Source organism: Drosophila gunungcola (genome assembly GCF_025200985.1).
Source record: "Drosophila gunungcola strain Sukarami chromosome 2R unlocalized genomic scaffold, Dgunungcola_SK_2 000006F, whole genome shotgun sequence".
Classification (NCBI taxonomy): domain Eukaryota; kingdom Metazoa; phylum Arthropoda; class Insecta; order Diptera; family Drosophilidae; genus Drosophila; species Drosophila gunungcola.
Window position 1 is genome coordinate 3,907,649 of NW_026453168.1, and position 16,377 is coordinate 3,924,025.

General features: G+C 43.2%; 2 protein-coding genes across 2 annotated transcripts in view; one reads left to right on the forward strand and one right to left on the reverse strand.

Annotated features, from left to right (window-relative positions):
• The window catches only part of LOC128255092 (semaphorin-2A), a 47,238-nt gene that overhangs the window by 16,585 nt on the left and 14,276 nt on the right, over positions 1 to 16,377 (forward strand).
• Positions 13,848 to 16,335, reverse strand: LOC128255095 (NADP-dependent malic enzyme). Its single transcript, XM_052984602.1, has 4 exons — positions 16,122 to 16,335; positions 14,870 to 16,066; positions 14,519 to 14,813; positions 13,848 to 14,241 (listed from the first exon to the last, which is right to left on the reverse strand). Exons 1-4 carry the CDS (start codon positions 16,176 to 16,178, stop codon positions 14,069 to 14,071), a joined length of 1,722 nt encoding a protein of 573 aa, XP_052840562.1. The 5' UTR covers positions 16,179 to 16,335; the 3' UTR covers positions 13,848 to 14,068.

Sequence of the window (16,377 nt, forward strand, 5' to 3'; positions counted from 1 at the left end):
GGATCCTTATTTCCCTCACGCACGCAAAGCCAAAAAAACAACAGAAAACAGAAAAACAACGCAAAAAACGGGAAAGCGGGAAAACAGGAAAATGGCTGGGGGAGCCGTAAAGCAGCAAAATGAAAACTGCTCACAAATGTTCATTCCTCTCGTAAACTTAAAGAATTTCGAGCATTTAGCGCTGGCAGCCAACAAAAGTTTCTTGTTTCTCCCTGTTTTCTTTTTGCTTTTTTTTTTGTTTTTTACATTTTTCCGAAAACGAGGAAACTTTTACGTTCGACCAGCAGGTGGAAGTACTCTGGGCAGCCATCGTCGGCTAAATTAGCCAGCCCAGCTCAGCAATTAAGCAGCAATTTTCAGCTGTAAACGCCAAAGGACGAGCAACGGGCGGGCTGGTTGACTACTAAAACTTTTGGCAGGATTCCTTTTGCAGGCATTCCATAAGTCCATCAGCAAATTCACACAATCGAAGTCAAGTCAAAGGTACAATTGCCCAAAACCAAACGAAAAGCACACACGCAAGCACAATCAATGTGTTGCTAACAGGGCGTATACGCAATGTGGGGGATGATGACTGCGGGCGGAATTTAAGAAAATCAATACGCCTCTGTGTTCGCTTTCATGTGTGTGTGTTTCCGCCACAAATACAGGGCAGATTCACCTGTTTTTGGGCCAAATCCAAAGCCGTCTAAGCCATAATTTACAATCGCATTGACCTGGTTTCTGGCCTACGGATTCATTAGCCAGCTGTAAGTGCAACTCCGAGTGCCATAATTCAGCTCGCCTCGCCGCAAGTACAAATGCTTGTTTGACACACACAGAGTGTGTAATTTATCTCAACGCAAAAGGCGCAGGCATAGCGACGACCTTCCCAAGGATCAGATGCGGCAGCCCGAGATACAAAGATACAAAGATATCGTGATACAAATACCCATACACCCACACGAGCTGCGGTTTCTCGTTGCCTATAAACAAAAGCCAGACTGTGTGTGTGTGTGTGTGTGTGTTTGTGTGTGTGCGTATCGACACCTCCAAGGATAGGGCTCCTCGACCGCAAAAGAGAGCGGAGGACTTTTCCGGCCAGCCCTCCTCACGTTTCCTCACAGCCCCTCTCATTTCGGCTCAAGTTAATGACGACAAATTAATTAAGCCAGAAATGTCTGCACCACTAAATTTGATTATAAAAGTTTACGTTTTCCATTCCAATTTCCCTCCGACTGTGAGTGTGTGTGGGTGTTTGTTTTTTACTTTGGCCATAAATTCGTTAACATAATGATGCTTTACTTGTACACATTAACCCCAATAATAAAAAAAAAACAGGCATTAAAACTTTGGTCTTTCAACTTTTCTTTGGAACCGCTCAAATGACAACGGCAACTTGTTTATAGTTTTGGCTTAACAACTTACGGCAAAAGCCTATTAAAATTAATTTCATTTTATGTTAATGCCGAGTTTATTCAATTTATTTAAAACACATGTCGCTTGATTTAATTAACTTTACATGACCGTTGCGGCTTTTGTTGCAGGAAGCATCAGCATCAGCAGCAGCAGCACGCATGTTGCTCCCGTGGCTGTTGCAGCTGCATCTGCAACTGCTGCTGCTGTTGACACATGATGGCAAAAACCCAAAGGCCACAACACCCGACCTGACAATATAACGCCGCTATTGTTGTCGAGCGTGTGCTTTTAATTAAACTCTTTAAACATTAACATACGCGTGAATGATGCCAAAAAAACACATAATTATTAAGGATTTAAACGAAGAAATATCAGTAATGGAAACAAGAAACATTATCAGATTTACAAAGCAAATACTGTTAAAGCAGGAAAATTAACTATTATTATAATGTCATATTTCCTATTTAGGTGCGATTGCTATTCTTTGCTGAAGCCTATGAAAATGAGAAGAGTTTCAATTTTAAGAACACTACACTACTAGTAAAGCCACATTTCCTTCACTCATTAGTTATGGCCATTACAAACATACTCAAAACTTTGGCCCGTACCAGGTTATCATAAACATAAATAATCATTAAAAGTAGACATAAATTGCAAACTTTGATCTCCAGGAAGAGCACTTATCGTTCTCACCCACCTCCCGCCATACACTTCCGTTACGCACTGTACACACACAGACACCTCTAGGTGCACTTATTTACACTCGATTTCAATTATCTGCTCCTATTTAGACACACCAGCCACAAGGATAACAACAAAGGCAATGGCAACGGCAACGTCAGTCGAGGAACAATATGAACAACCGAAATATTTTCATTCATTAAGAGAAAAGGGGGTGGATGGTGTATGTCCGTCAGAAATAATTCGTAGTGAAATATATTAAAGTTATGGTCTGACCCCCGAGCACATGTGCGTTGGTGGTTGTTTGAGTCCCCCTTTTTCTGGGAATTTATATATGAAATAGCGTTAAATTGGAGGAAGACCCGCTGCACGAATTCGTCTGTTCTGGGTTTTTGGAGTGGACACCGAACTATTTTGACCGAAAGCATAAGGCAGGGAAAGTTTGGGGGGGTTTCCCGGGGGTTGCTGGCCAGCATATTGCAAAAGTTAAATTGGTTTATTGTCCATTTTTATGACACAGAAAAAAGTTTCTGGCATGCCAAATAATTGCATTAAGTGCAGCCTTCCTCCCTTTTCATACTCGTGTTGCATGGGAATTGTCTGATTTAAATGGATATATCGAAACGTTTTTGCATGATATATTCCGGTTGGAATGTGAGCGAGGAAAGGGGCTGCAAAATTAACACATCATTTAATCGACGCACAATGGAAAGCGATAACAAAGCAATCAGACGGACAAAGTTCCAGGCCAAGGGAATGGGTGGAAAACCCATTTCTAATTAATGCCCAGATAGCGCAGCTTGTCCGTGTGTTTGTGTTTGAAAATTGTGCTCACAATGAAACGCCTACGAAGTGGCAGAGAAGACAGAATACAGAAAAAGGGGAAAAAATATGGGAATCGATTGACCTGCTTCCTCTGCAGATACTCCCAACTCAAGGTTGTGAATCGGAGTCGGATCCGGCGCACTCAATAACAGTATTTAAGCGGGATTCTCCGCTCCGTCCGTGTGTACAGTCATTTATAATAAATAATAAACCTGAAACAAAAGACTCACCCACACACAAACGCACGCACAAACCGGAGACAAAGGAAAGTTATGGCCAAACAACTTCTTCATATGGATATTCAATATTTATTACGCATTCGCCGTGTGTGGCACCATGGCGTCCTGCAGTCACGCTAACCGATATCAATGCGAGAAAATATTCACTTCATTTGTATATGACTCATGAGTGGCAGTGAGAGTCAAAGAGCCAGAAAGAGACAGGGAACGGAAGTGAGAAAGACAAAGTATTGATGATAAACAAATACTTTTCACTTTATCTGAAATTTAAATGGTAACCGCAATGGCAGTGCATGGTATATTTATATATTCAAGTCATTTTGGAAAACATATCTGTACTCGCACAGTGCGTAGCATAAGTATACGCAAAATTCTTTTAAGGCTAAATTCTTTTTAGCAGGATATTGGTGGTTTATTAAAATTGTAATTCTAAATTAACTTGGATTAAAACATTTTGGCCTTAAAAACCAAAGTGTTCTCAATTTCTATAGAGTAAGAATATAATACGGTGTAACTAGAGTTTACCATATATGAATTCACTTTACAGTGAAAAATAGACGTCATCTATAATAAAAAAATCCGTTTGAATTTTGAATTAACAATATATGCTTAGACACAATTTTAGTTAGTCTGTGGCACCCTTGCATATATTTTCTTAGCTTAAAGTATAATGTAGGCACTGAGCTGATTATGTTAATATTTCGACACTTTGTTCGAAATCAGAATCAGCAGCCATCGACTGTTGGCATTCAAAGCGCCTTAATGTTCCGTCACGCACCGTTCGCTTATAAGGGCCGACACATATAATCATATAAAGTCATTTCCATGAAAAATGAACTTTCCCTTTGCGGTGAGCAGAGGTGTGTTTTCTGCGGGGAGAGGGGGCGGGGGAATGGAACGCGCCTTGTTTGCCCGGGAAAATATAGCTTAATAGCAAAATATAAATCTCAACTCAGACTGTGGAAATTTTGCATTTGCATTGCGAGTATTTCAATTGTTACGCAAAAATTATGCGTAAAGCATAAAACCGCACACGGAGTGCGCAGATGGCGAAAAGGACATGGGCTGGTGGGTGGTGGGCGGCGGGCTGTTAAGGGGGTTGGGTGGCACATTAAATTGCAATAGCGAACAAAAGTATGCAATAAAATTTGGCTAATGCGTACAACAAGCAGACTGTCTGTGGCCGTAGGTGTGGGCGTTTGTGCGCCTGTAGTGGTGCTCTTGTGGGTGTGTGCAAATATTAGTCATGCCAATACACACACACATACACACACGTCCCACACACACACACACATGCATTGCCATTTCGAATTGCACATAAAACCGCCAATTTAAAAATGAAAACTGCCGGCCAGGCTGTCATGAGATGAGGTGGCGGGTTTTTGGCGGGGTTTTCGAAGGGAGAACTTCAGTCTGCCGCATAATTCACTTTTATTTTTTATTTTGCTTTTGTTATTCCCGCTGCCGTAACCGCTCAATTGCTGTTGCCTGCTCTACCTTTTGGCGCAAAGCCCGAGCAAAAGTGAAATTTAGCAGCTACAATTACCGTGCAATTTTTGGGCCAAATTTCCTTCAGGGGGGTGCTCTGTGCTCTGTTTTTCGTGGTTAGTAGGAGGAGAGCTTTTTGTGCTGTGCAATTTGCCACACTTTCGAATTAGAGGGGAGGTGCGGGCTGTGTGCAGCAATGGTGGGTTGAATTTTAAATTCTCCACCATAAATAAGTGCCGAGGTGTTGGCCGCTATTCCTCCCAAGGGGTGGATTCCACCTTCTGTCTTTGCCCGCCAGCTGTCTACGGTCAACTTGCAACCTTGCCACTCTCATCCATACCCCCCACACCCATACACCACCCCCTCTGTCTAACTCTCTAATTTATGCACCCTTCGGCAGGCAATGCCGCAACCTGCTGCGTTGCATGTGCTCCCCTCTGAGTTGCCTTTATGCGATTTTTTAGTGCTACACGAGTTTTATAGAAGAAGCTTTTATTTTTTCTGGTTTACCCAATTGAGGTGAAACGGAAATGAGCTGCCGGAAACGGCAAGCACACAGATACACACTCACACAAACACACACACTCGAAACCGGAGATACAAACATACATACCAACGGCATAGTTGCGGATTAAGGCGGCAAGGTGCTGTCCTGTAATTTGAAACAATTTAGGCCACGCGTCGTCAAAGAAATGCGTCCGAATTTTCCTCAATTCATCCTCTTATTTTCCGAGAATAAAGACGAGAAACAGAAAGAAGCTGCGTGGGCTGTCTTTAAGCGAATTCTTAAAGTCGTGTTCAACACAGAGAAAAGATCTGAGCAGTGTTAATACCATATGCTTTACTCAATGTATTTTATGTATTTAAAAGATTAACAAAATTTTTCGGAAAAAAGAAAAAAAAGAATGCTTATGCTTGCAGCTAAGTCTTGCAACATATTAGCTATATGAAAAAAAAAGTTTAGATTTCTCGAATTGAAAATGAATTCATTTTTTATACCAAAATATATTGTTGTTATATAACTTAATCGTTTTGCGATATGCGTCACTCGAGCTATAAAATCAAGTGTCAAACTAAAAATACTCTTAAAGTATATTAATTTTAAATAATTCTGTGTTTTTAATTAAATCGTTGAGCGAAAGGCGTCACTCGAGCTATAAAAAATATCGTCAAATTTAAATGACTTTCTTTGATTAAACAAAACTATATTGTTTTAATATAATTCCGCTTTTGTAAGTTAATCGTTTTGGGATATGCGTCACTCGAGTTGTAAAACCGAATTTCTGACCCACTTTTTAATGGTATTTTTTCGCTCTGTAAAAATGTGTGTCGCACGCACTTTGGCGGCGTCTGGTCGAGGTGCAAAGTTATGCGCATACGAAACGCAAAAAGGCTCAAAGGATACTCCACTTCGTCCTCAAGACTCCACGACATGTGCGTGCTGCAAGGCGTTAGCATACTTTTTTTTTCTGCCAGGTGTAGGCCAGCAGTCTTGGCTCAAAGTAGCATTGGTATTGGGGAAAAGTTAAAGTTGCCTTTTGTCACGAAACAGATACTCCTTTGTCCGGCCCTCGAGGCGTGTCCGGAAACAGAAATGCCTCAAAGCAGAGGCAAACGTGTTGAAAATTAAGAAAATAGCAGGCAACCAGCCGAAAAAACCCCCAAGCCCAAAAGCTGCCAATCAACGTCGAGGCCAGTTGCTGTTGCAGAGAATTTTGCTGACGCAGGAGGGGAAATAAGGATACAAAAGCTGGCACACTGTTGACACACAAGGTGTATTCCCGAAATAAGCATATTATTATGTCCTTTGTGTTATGAAAGCGACAAAAACCCAAGCACAAACAGAGACACTGGGCGAATGGGCCAAATCTAATGAGTAAATGAAGAGAAAGGCGGGATGGGCAAACAAGTCAAATGATTTATGTGTATCCACGGTACGATACCGCCAGCCGAAGAAAGGACATAAAAACTTAAATAATATCCCGCATAAAGGTGGAGTGGTGGAGTGGAGGAGCTGGAGCAGGAGCAGGAGTTCAACTTGCGTGCCGCATGGCTTCTTGTTTGTCTTTTATGATGATTATTTTTCAACATTTTTACGATTTATATGAAGGCGATGGCAGAGCAGTAGTTCGTTGTGGCGAATGCAATTATAGTGCACGCACGGACACCGAGAACACAATAAAATGATCGTAAATGGGAATCAGGCTCCTATATATTAAGATGGCGGACCAACTGTTCCAGTTGCCGGGGACAGACCATGTCTGTCTAATTAGACGAGAGTTCCTGTCTCTCCGCCTTTCATGTCTCTGTTATGTGGGTAATTAAACTTACAACTTAGTGCCAATGTAGGTACGTATAAATTGTGCACTTTGTATTTGTGTTTTGCCAGCAACTCGAGCAGCTTCACTCACTCCTTTCGAATTTTCCCAGGCCATCCAGCAGCTTTCATTATGCCGCACACAAGCCCGCCCAAAGTTTCGGCGAAGGCGCCATGGATTTATGGCAGTTACCCACTGTAACAGTGCGCCCTTAGTAACTGCCACCTCACCTGCTCCCCGAACATAATTCTTGCCGCATAATTGCAGCATTAACAGGGTTAATGGCGCCGCCACTGTCTTGGCATGTTTTTGCGAAAATGTTGCTTATTATGATGGGCAAATGTGTTATAAACAATAACATGAACTGGGCTAGGACAGGCTTTCTGGAAACTGTTGAGCGGAACAGGTGGGGCAGGTGGATCAAGTCTGGTTATGCTTCATTTTGTCGGGCAAAGTTTCAACTGCATAAGGTTTCGCTTATCTAATTAGCAAAACTTTCACGTGTGTATAGATTTCTAAGTAAAAGTCTTGTGCAAAATAAACAAATAACTCTGTTTGTAAATAATATCTTAAGTGTAAATATTTAGTTAACTATATAATATCTGTAAATGTCTCTATCTAAACATCTCTATCGACAAACAAGCCCACTAAAAAATTCCGTTTCGTGTGTTTTTGTTCAGTTTTCTTTTCGCCACGTAATTAACATGCAGACAGGCACACACCCATGCCATAGTTTTGCACCCCTCTGGCCACCATTCGCCCCTTGGCAGGCCAGGGGTTAAGCCAACAATGTTGCAGTTATTAAACTATAAGATGGGAAATAGTTCAACGGGGGATTGCACCACCACCACCCAAAAGAACACCCAAACGAGCAGCAACCACCACGTCTCAATACGGACACATAATGGCCAATAAAATGCATGCAATTTCCTACGTTTCGTGAAACTTTTGACGCTGCATTAACATTTAAATGAGTTTATCAGTGCGTGTGGATCTGCAGGGGAGTGGAAAGTAGTACAAATATTTATGTAGAGTCCCGCAAGGGCACTAAAATAGCCATCTGCCTGGGCCCCCAGGACAGCACACACAGAGAGAGACAACCCCAATGATTCAGACTGATTTATGTGTTTTTGAACTTTTTCCTCTGCGTAATTTAATTAATGGCCAGGGCAAGGGGTAGTTCACTTATCCAAAGTCCTCAGCCCTCCTGAATCCAGAGTCCTGGGGGGTGTGAGCAGTCACTTCATATCGCTGAAGTGTACCTGGGCCTAAGATTAATTAGCACTTGCAACGCACCGAAGGCGCCGAGGGAAGCCCCCGACTTGTTTAGCAGCTGAAAACAAATTGCGGCCAATTGCGCAGTGAGTGGGTGGGTAAGTAAGTGAGTAGGTGAGTAAGTGAGTAAGTGACTGATGGGCGGGGTCGCTTGAGCTTTGGGGAAATCAAGGTAAAGTGCCGCCGCTCTGGTTGTTTTTCGCATTTCTTCTTTTTTTTTTTTTTTTTTGTTTTTCTGCGCCACTCATACAAAGTCCTCGACATGCAAACGTGGTTTTCCTTTCCAATGTCACGTGGCCGCTGGGAATCGGCGGTGGCTGGCGGTGGGCAGCAGGGAAAGTGTTCTGGGCCACATTCATGGCCAGAGATATTCAGCTTCCTTAACACGGTGACACCCAGCCCCGGGGATAAGCTGGCAAAAATTTAGTGGCCCCCTCCCCATACCCCTCTGAAAAATTCAAATCACCTAAAAAATATGCAAGAGATTTCCCCCTGCCCACGTTACATAGTAAAAGCTTATCCACTGCACTCGCAGATGCATGTAAATATGTTTAACCACTGAGGGAAACTAAGGGTTGCATAGGGAAATTTGGCAACTAAACTTTTAACATTTGAAGAGCCTCAAGTCAAAGACTTAATCAATAATAAGGCATTTTAATAAACTCTTATTAATTGGAAAATTTAAATGGGAACTAAAAGCTTAGCAAAAAGAAACCTCTCACAAATAGTTCTTAAAATTCTGGGCTTCAATTTAATTTCTCAAAGAACTTAAATTATATGCTTTATGTTTTAAGCAACGTTTGGTTTTTCAGTGCACTTGGATGCGAATGCTGTGCACCCACTTTGCCATCGTGTGACTCTCACGTTTAGATTTCATAAATTTTCGCCATAAATATTTATGCGGGCGCTTTGAAATATGTAAAATTGGTAATTGGAAAATTTTTATCATACTGCTGAAAAGTTAGCCACACACTCGAATTACGTACTCTGGGCTGCAGCAGCACTTGTAGTAATTTCAGGTGGTGACCTCGACGCAGTTAGATATCGAATTCCAATTATGCGCTCTAATTAAAAACGCTTCAAAGCGCAGATCGCTTGATGAATTCCGGAGAAATGTGGTACCCACCCATTATCCGAGCACCTTCTCTCCAGTTTGCCCCTAAGCTTTAACCACAAATACATGTGTCGTTACATTGAAATGGAAATGTAAAACTCGGAAATGCATTCCAAGTGGAAAGCTGGGGCGAGGGAAATTCGGGCAGCAGTAAGTCGAGACGCGTATTTTTCAGCATGTTAAGCAAGCCAAGAGGTTCAAATGCTCCTGGTGGTCCTGCTTTTCTGCTTCACTCTGGTCTGCTCCTTTCGGGAGTTCTCAGGCTGTCTGTCTGTCTGTCTGTATGTCTGGCTGGCTGGCTGTCAGACCACGTCGACTTCATCGTCTGCTTGACGTCTCATTTTTTCCCAGTTTCCTTAGTTTTTCGCCGTTTTCCGGCTCCTTTCGTTCGAGTACATATTCTTTTGCTGGTGCTGCACGTCTTTTTTCGGCTTTTCCTGCTGCTGCTGACGCATGACGTAGGTGTCTAGACTTGCTAATGTTTCCTTTTCGCTGCTGCAGTTGCAACATCCAGCTTCCGATGAAGTCGTAAAACTCATCCGCTGAATTATGTTGCCTCAATTTTTGACCAGTTTCGGGATCAGGCCGGCATTCCCCCCCGGGGGATTCGCCCTTAAAAATTGTGGCTCATCGAGTGCTTTAAGTTTTTCTCAGCCAGCCAGCCACTGACATACTTCCCTGTTAAAACCAACTTGTAATATATTCCCACGCCATTTCGTGTCGAGAGTGTGCGAGTAAGCACACATACCAGCGGACGTACTCCACATTTACAGTGAGCAGGGAATTGCACGTTTGTGTTTCTAGATTACAGCATTGTCTAGCTTTCCGGGACATAGACATACTTATAGTACGCTGGTGAGCCTGCAGGGGACTCAAGTGCCGGTGCCAGCCCTGTCTATGGCTTTATTTCCACTATACACTCCTGTGTGCCGTCGCCGCGCGCTTTCTCCATTGCTCCATTTCTCCATTTCTCCACTTCGCCATGCTCCTCCAGCTTTCTCCTCGCGCGCTGCCCAATTTCTTTTTCTCTTTTTTACGGCTCTGCCATCATAAACTGGCATAAAGAGGAGCACAAAGAGGGGCCCAAAGAGGGGCGCAAAGGGCCAGTGTGAGACACACGGAATGAAACCAAACCAAAAGCGCAGCCCAGTAAAATGAAGTCTAAACTAAATCCCACATAAGGTACGAACGTGCTCAACACAAATGCCAGGTGCTTACACAAATACACACACTGCCATCGCAGGCTGTTTGCCGTTTACCTTATTGGATTTTTACAGCAAACACCGAAAAAAACTATGATATAGAAATAATAATACCATGGTAACAGTAATTTTCGTGCCTTTAATAAGACAGTTTTGCCAAAATTCCCTGAAGTTGGAACGTTGTCTACATTAATGTTGAAATTCAATTCAAATACCAAACAAACTAAGCCATACCTTTGTTTTATATAATATGTTATATATATATAATGGTAAAATATACAATAACACTATTTAATTTAGTATTTTAGGTATTTAAATTAATTTGATTATTTTATTAAAAATGAAACTTTTTTAATTAAATTTGCTGAGTCAACTAAAATGTTATGCTTACATTTTAAACAGCTAGATTACTTTTTTTGTTGACTTGAAATGCCTTGACATATTTTTCCCAGTGCCACTGCTATTTGTACTTGGCCCGTGCGCTTACGGGCTCGCTGAGCAAACTTGCCCTAAAGCCAGAGCCAAATTTAAGCCTGGCCAACATCAGCCGCAGTTCACTTTGCATACATATGTCTCGTCTGCATCGCCAATTCAGCCAACTCGAACATCCTGGCATCTCCTTTTGCACCGCCGAGCGGCTTGTCCTTTTGCCAGGCGCATTCGACTGGAAGCTGTTAAATATCGAACACATATTTATATGTAAGGAGTATGCAGGTGGCTCGGGACATTGGCAAATGGCTTCGAGATTTGTGCGACAGTTTCTGCTGCAGGGAGCGAGATAAGCTTGATGCATGGGCCAAGACCCATGGCTTTGCCTTCCTGGAACCGCCACACTACCCAACGCAATCGTACACAATTTTGTTTATTTTCCGATGATTTTCCATTTGAAACCTAATGTTTTGCAATGTTATATACTTATAAATTAAACAACAACTTTTTCTTTCTTCATTTTGAATATTACTTTTTCTTTCCATGTAGTCCGACATTGAAATGCTAGCCCAGGAATGTTTCATTTCATTTGTCGTAGTAAAATCTGACATGGCTGTACAGGTTCTGTTTCCCTGGGCTGCTGAAAAGCCAATCATTGTTAAATTAACGCCATAAAAAATTACGCACTGCCTGGCACTCGACTTCAATCTACGTTGAAGTGAAGTAAAGTGAAGTCAAGTCAAGCAACCGCAACGAAACTGAGACAGAATCAAATAAAAATTAAGTGCTGACTCAGTTCGTCTGGAAAAAAGAATGGAAACGGAGGGAAAACACTGTGCGGCATGCAAAGTGGAGATAAGAAAAAATGCTTCACAATAACAACAGCCATATTGGGGGGAGGGGGAGTAGAAGTGTGGGCGTGGCAGGGCATTTACATGGCCGCAAAACACACAACAATGGCAGTCGCAGCAAAACAAAACTGTTGACTGCGTGTGTGTGTGTGTGTGGGGGCGAAAAAGAAAACCCACCATTTTCATATGGGAAGTGTGAAACAACAGTCGGTCCAAAAACTGTGACCATATGCGAAGGCAGGTGCATAGTATGTGTGTGAAAAAAATAAGGGAAAGAGAGATCCTTGGCCTGGCTAAGACAAATGATGCAAAATACATTTGGAGCCCACGCGCCACCACGAAAAAGGAGGCAAATATTTCATTTACCTGCTGCCAGCCTCAGACTTTCCTCCTCCAACTTTCATTTCAGTCAGCATCCCCACCGTTTCCATTCGCAAATGCCGTTGCCATTGGAAGTTAAGTATACGTAACGTAAACGCAAATTTAATGCTTGAAAAATTCGCTTAAATGGATTTAAGTGCCGCCTTCCTTCGTTTTGCCTTCTGCCGCACTTTTTTTGTGCTCCTTTTATTTTCATTTTTTTTCTCTGGCCTGCCTGGCTGTTTTATCTTGGCCAGCAGATAAATGAAAATCTTCAAAAAGATGAAGTAGCGGTCGGCGAAAAGCAACAGAGGCCACGCTGAGTAGACTTTTGTGTTTATTGGGGCTACTTATCGACTGAGCACAGTCAAGTGAGCTTTGGCCCCCAACTTCTGGCCTCGGCTTTGACCCATTTGCGGCTTAAGTTTGGCCAGATAGATAACACTGAGGCTTAAGGCCTGAAACCAATTCAAATACCAGCCTGGCAAATAAACCGGTAATTAACTGCTAGGAAGTATACTAAAAAGTCAATAGTTTCATATTGAAATATGCATGGCTCTTACAAAAGGCAAAACAAATAAAGTAAAAGCACCTATCGTATTTCATATTTAAATATATAACTTGTTGCTTAAATGTTAAACTTTCAATATTTATTTATGCCCAACTAAGGGCAAAGTATTATGGCACAATAATTCATTGCCTTAGCGGAATATCCGTCTTTAAAAAAGAACTTTTATTTTCAAGTAAAACGTGCTTATAAAACATAAAACATAAAAACAACCTTAAGTTTCTCCCCGATGGCTGGAAGTACTGACTTTGTTTAGCTCCCTTTTATCTGGTTTATCTGGCCTATAATTTATATGCTGACGCATCATATAATCTTTAGCCCAGGGAAGACCGAAAAAAAAACCCTTAACCTTTGCCACTGGCATTTAAATTTAGAGCCTTATCGTGGGGCGTAAATCGATGCGGAAAACTGCCTTCTTTTGCTCCCACCTCCCCTCCCCCTGCTGGAAAGGCAGGGAAATTTACGATTTACGGTTACAGCTTGCCACGTTCAACAAGCCGCATACATTTTTATGGCCAATTAAATTCCATAAGCCAGGCTAACCGTAACGAAAGCGAGCGGCGCCTCAAGATCTCATTTTTTGGCTGGCGGCTCTTTAAGTTTTCCTCCCATAACGCATCATCGATTAAAGATCCAAATGTGGTCACCATGGGGTCTTAAGTGTGAAGTAATGAATATTAAAATGAAATTTACAGAGGACAAGGACACACGCGGCGGCAGAAGCCACGCAGCCATCGACGAAGAGCAAATATTTTGACAGCTGTCAGTCGAGGGAAATGATTTCGCATTTCTGTTGCTTCCATTTTTGCCGGGGCTTCTTTGGGCGGGAAAGCGGCGGCGGCGGCGGAGGAAAAGCTCTTCTCCTCGTAGGGAAAATCGAGGGGCCGGAGGCGGGGCACATGCCAATGCCAAACTGATAGACAGGCAGACAACGTGCGACTGCCGCCTGACTGCTCTTTTAACACCAATTGCTTTTTAATGCATGCACGTCCTCTCGCCTCTCTCTTCTCTAAAAAAAAAAAGAAAAATAAAAAAAGAAGGGCAAAGAAATTGATTGACATTTTTGGTGAGCAGACATTTCGTCCTATTTTATATGCAAATCAGCAGGATACACAACCACACACACACACAGACAGGCGCACAAGCATGTCAACTGGCTTCCCGTTGACAGGACAATAATTACGTTAAAATGTCGGGCATTTATCGTGCTAGCTTGTGTGTATTTGGTCCTGTGAATGCCTGTAGTTGCAACTAATTATACAAGGCTCTTTCGCTTTTTTTTCTCAGCTAGAAAAGCAGGTCAGCAGTCTTCCTCAAAGTTTACTTCTCGTCATCTTCCGCCTTTGGCTGGGGTTTAGGTTTTGCCTTGGGCTTCGGCGGCTGCTCCGGATAACACCAAGTGGTTGGCATCGAGTTTCGGTACTCAAGTTCGTACAAAGATTTCCTTACGAACTCACATACATTCTTGGGCTTGGGATAAATGTTTGCAAGATCTGGAAAGTCAAGTTTTAAAATTCATAACTATTCATAATTTTCTAAAATTTTTTACGAAGCGCTTTCCGCTCTCGGGAAATCTAACATAAGCATAAGGGTTTTGAAAATACTTATAAAAGGTGTCTAAAAGTATGCTACAATATATTTTTAGTTCGCTAGAACGTGGCATTTATTCCGTTGTTTTTATATTGCATACTTTTAGACACTTTTTAAATTGATTCCCATGGCCACACCCAAAATTCAAATCTGACTCTAATTCAGCCACTGATTACCTACCATTGTCAAACAAATATTGAGCCATGGCCACTCCCACATTGAAGGCCACCTCGTGGGCATCCTTGATGGCCGGAAATAGGGTGCCTGCATCCAGTTGCTTTTGGGTGGTGTTCCTGGCCAGCTCGTGCGACGCCACGGAGAACACTGAATTGGGAAGATATTTGGCCCTAGTGGTAATGGCGGCCAGTGCGATGCCCGGGAATGTAAGACAGTTGTTGGCCTGGGCGGGCGTAAACCTTTTGCCATTGATCACCACGGGTGGAAAAGGTGATCCGGAACCGAAAAGAACGCGACCCTTTAAAGTATATTAGTTAAATGGTTAATATAGTCCCATATTCTCCCAAAACTAACCTCGGTATGTGTGTAGGCCTGTTCGGCGGTGCATTCCGAACTGGATGTGGGATTCGAGAGGGCAAAAACCGCAGGCCGCTCGTGATTTTTGGCCATGGTTTTCAGTACTTGCTCGTTGAAAATTCCACCCACTCCAGTGGCTCCGACCAGAACCGATGGCTTCAGTTTCTCCACCACATCTTGGAGTTGCTTGATGGGCTCCACTGGCTTTAGATATCGCTTGGCCTGCTCAGGGACATCCTTGCTCTCGCAGGTCATTAAGCCATTGGCATCGAACAGATAGACATTCTTGGCCGCCTCCTCTGACGGAATGCCCCTTTCCTCCAGTTCGATTATCAACATATTGGCTATGCCCAAGGCGGCGCTCCCGGCGCCCACGAAAACGAATATCGTATCCTCCAGTTTAAGTCCCGTGATGCGTTCCACATTGATGAAGGCAGCCAGTCCAGTGGCTCCGGTTCCCTGGATGTCATCGTTGAAGCAACAGTATTTGTACTGATACTTATCCAAGAACTTTAAGGCATTCGGTGTGGCAAAGTCTTCGAAGTGAATGAAGGTGTAGTTACCAAAGCACTTAACCGCCGACTCCATGAACTCCTCGACCAATTCCTCATACTCGGGACCCCTAACTCTGGGTATCCGTGCGCCCACATAGAGAGGATCGTCGAGCAGGGACTGGTTGTCCGTGCCCACGTCCAGGCAGACGGGCATCAGTGAGGTGGGCGGAATCCCGCCCAGCGCCGTGTACAGCACCATTTTGCCCAGACTAATGCCCATGGCATTGGCGCCCATGTCGCCGAGGCCCAGGACTCTGCCGCCATCCGTCACGCAGATGGCCCTCACACCCTCGTCGATCCAGTTGTGCATCACGTCCCGGATGTGTCCCTTGTCGTGGATGCTGATGAACAGGCTGGTGGCATGCTGGAAGTTAAGTCCGTAGGTGGCCACCACGTCGCCCACCGTCGGCGTGTAAACGATCGGCAGCACCTGCTCGATGTTATCGCGCACAAAGCGATAGTACAGTCGTCTGTGGCGATGGTGGACGGCACTCAGGTAGGTGAACCGGCTAATATTCGACGGCCTGGCATCGAAATTCGCCCGAGCCGCATCCAGTTGATCTTCAATGGAGCGCACGGAGCAGGGCATCAATCCCATGATTCCCAGACGCTGTCGCTCCTCAATGGTAAATGCAAGGCCCTTAAATGTGTATATATATTAAAATCAATATTTGATTTTAAATCGCATTGCCCACCTTATTGTATCTTCCATCCATGATAAGATGCCAGTCGGGTCGCGCTATTTGTGCCATTTCATCATCATAGACGTTGATATTTCTGCAAAAACTCAAAAGTGGGCGGGAATATAAACGCAACAGTGGATGCAGCCGGCGAAAGTCATGGCTTTAGTTTTTAAGATCGTTCAAGATACTGAGAATTTTTGAATAGCTCTTTATCATCTATAAATTTGGAGATTCAGACCAAATGACAACAATTCACATATTCCCTTTG

Coding starts and splice junctions, on each gene's coding strand:
- LOC128255095 (XM_052984602.1), bottom strand. CDS start 16,178: ATGGCACAAATAGCGCGACCCGACTGGCATCTTATCATGGATGGAAGA. Junction 14,814..14,869: donor AGGCCTACACACATACCGAG/GTTAGTTTTGGG, acceptor TATACTTTAAAG/GGTCGCGTTCTTTTCGGTTC. Junction 14,242..14,518: donor TCAATATTTGTTTGACAATG/GTAGGTAATCAG, acceptor TTGACTTTCCAG/ATCTTGCAAACATTTATCCC.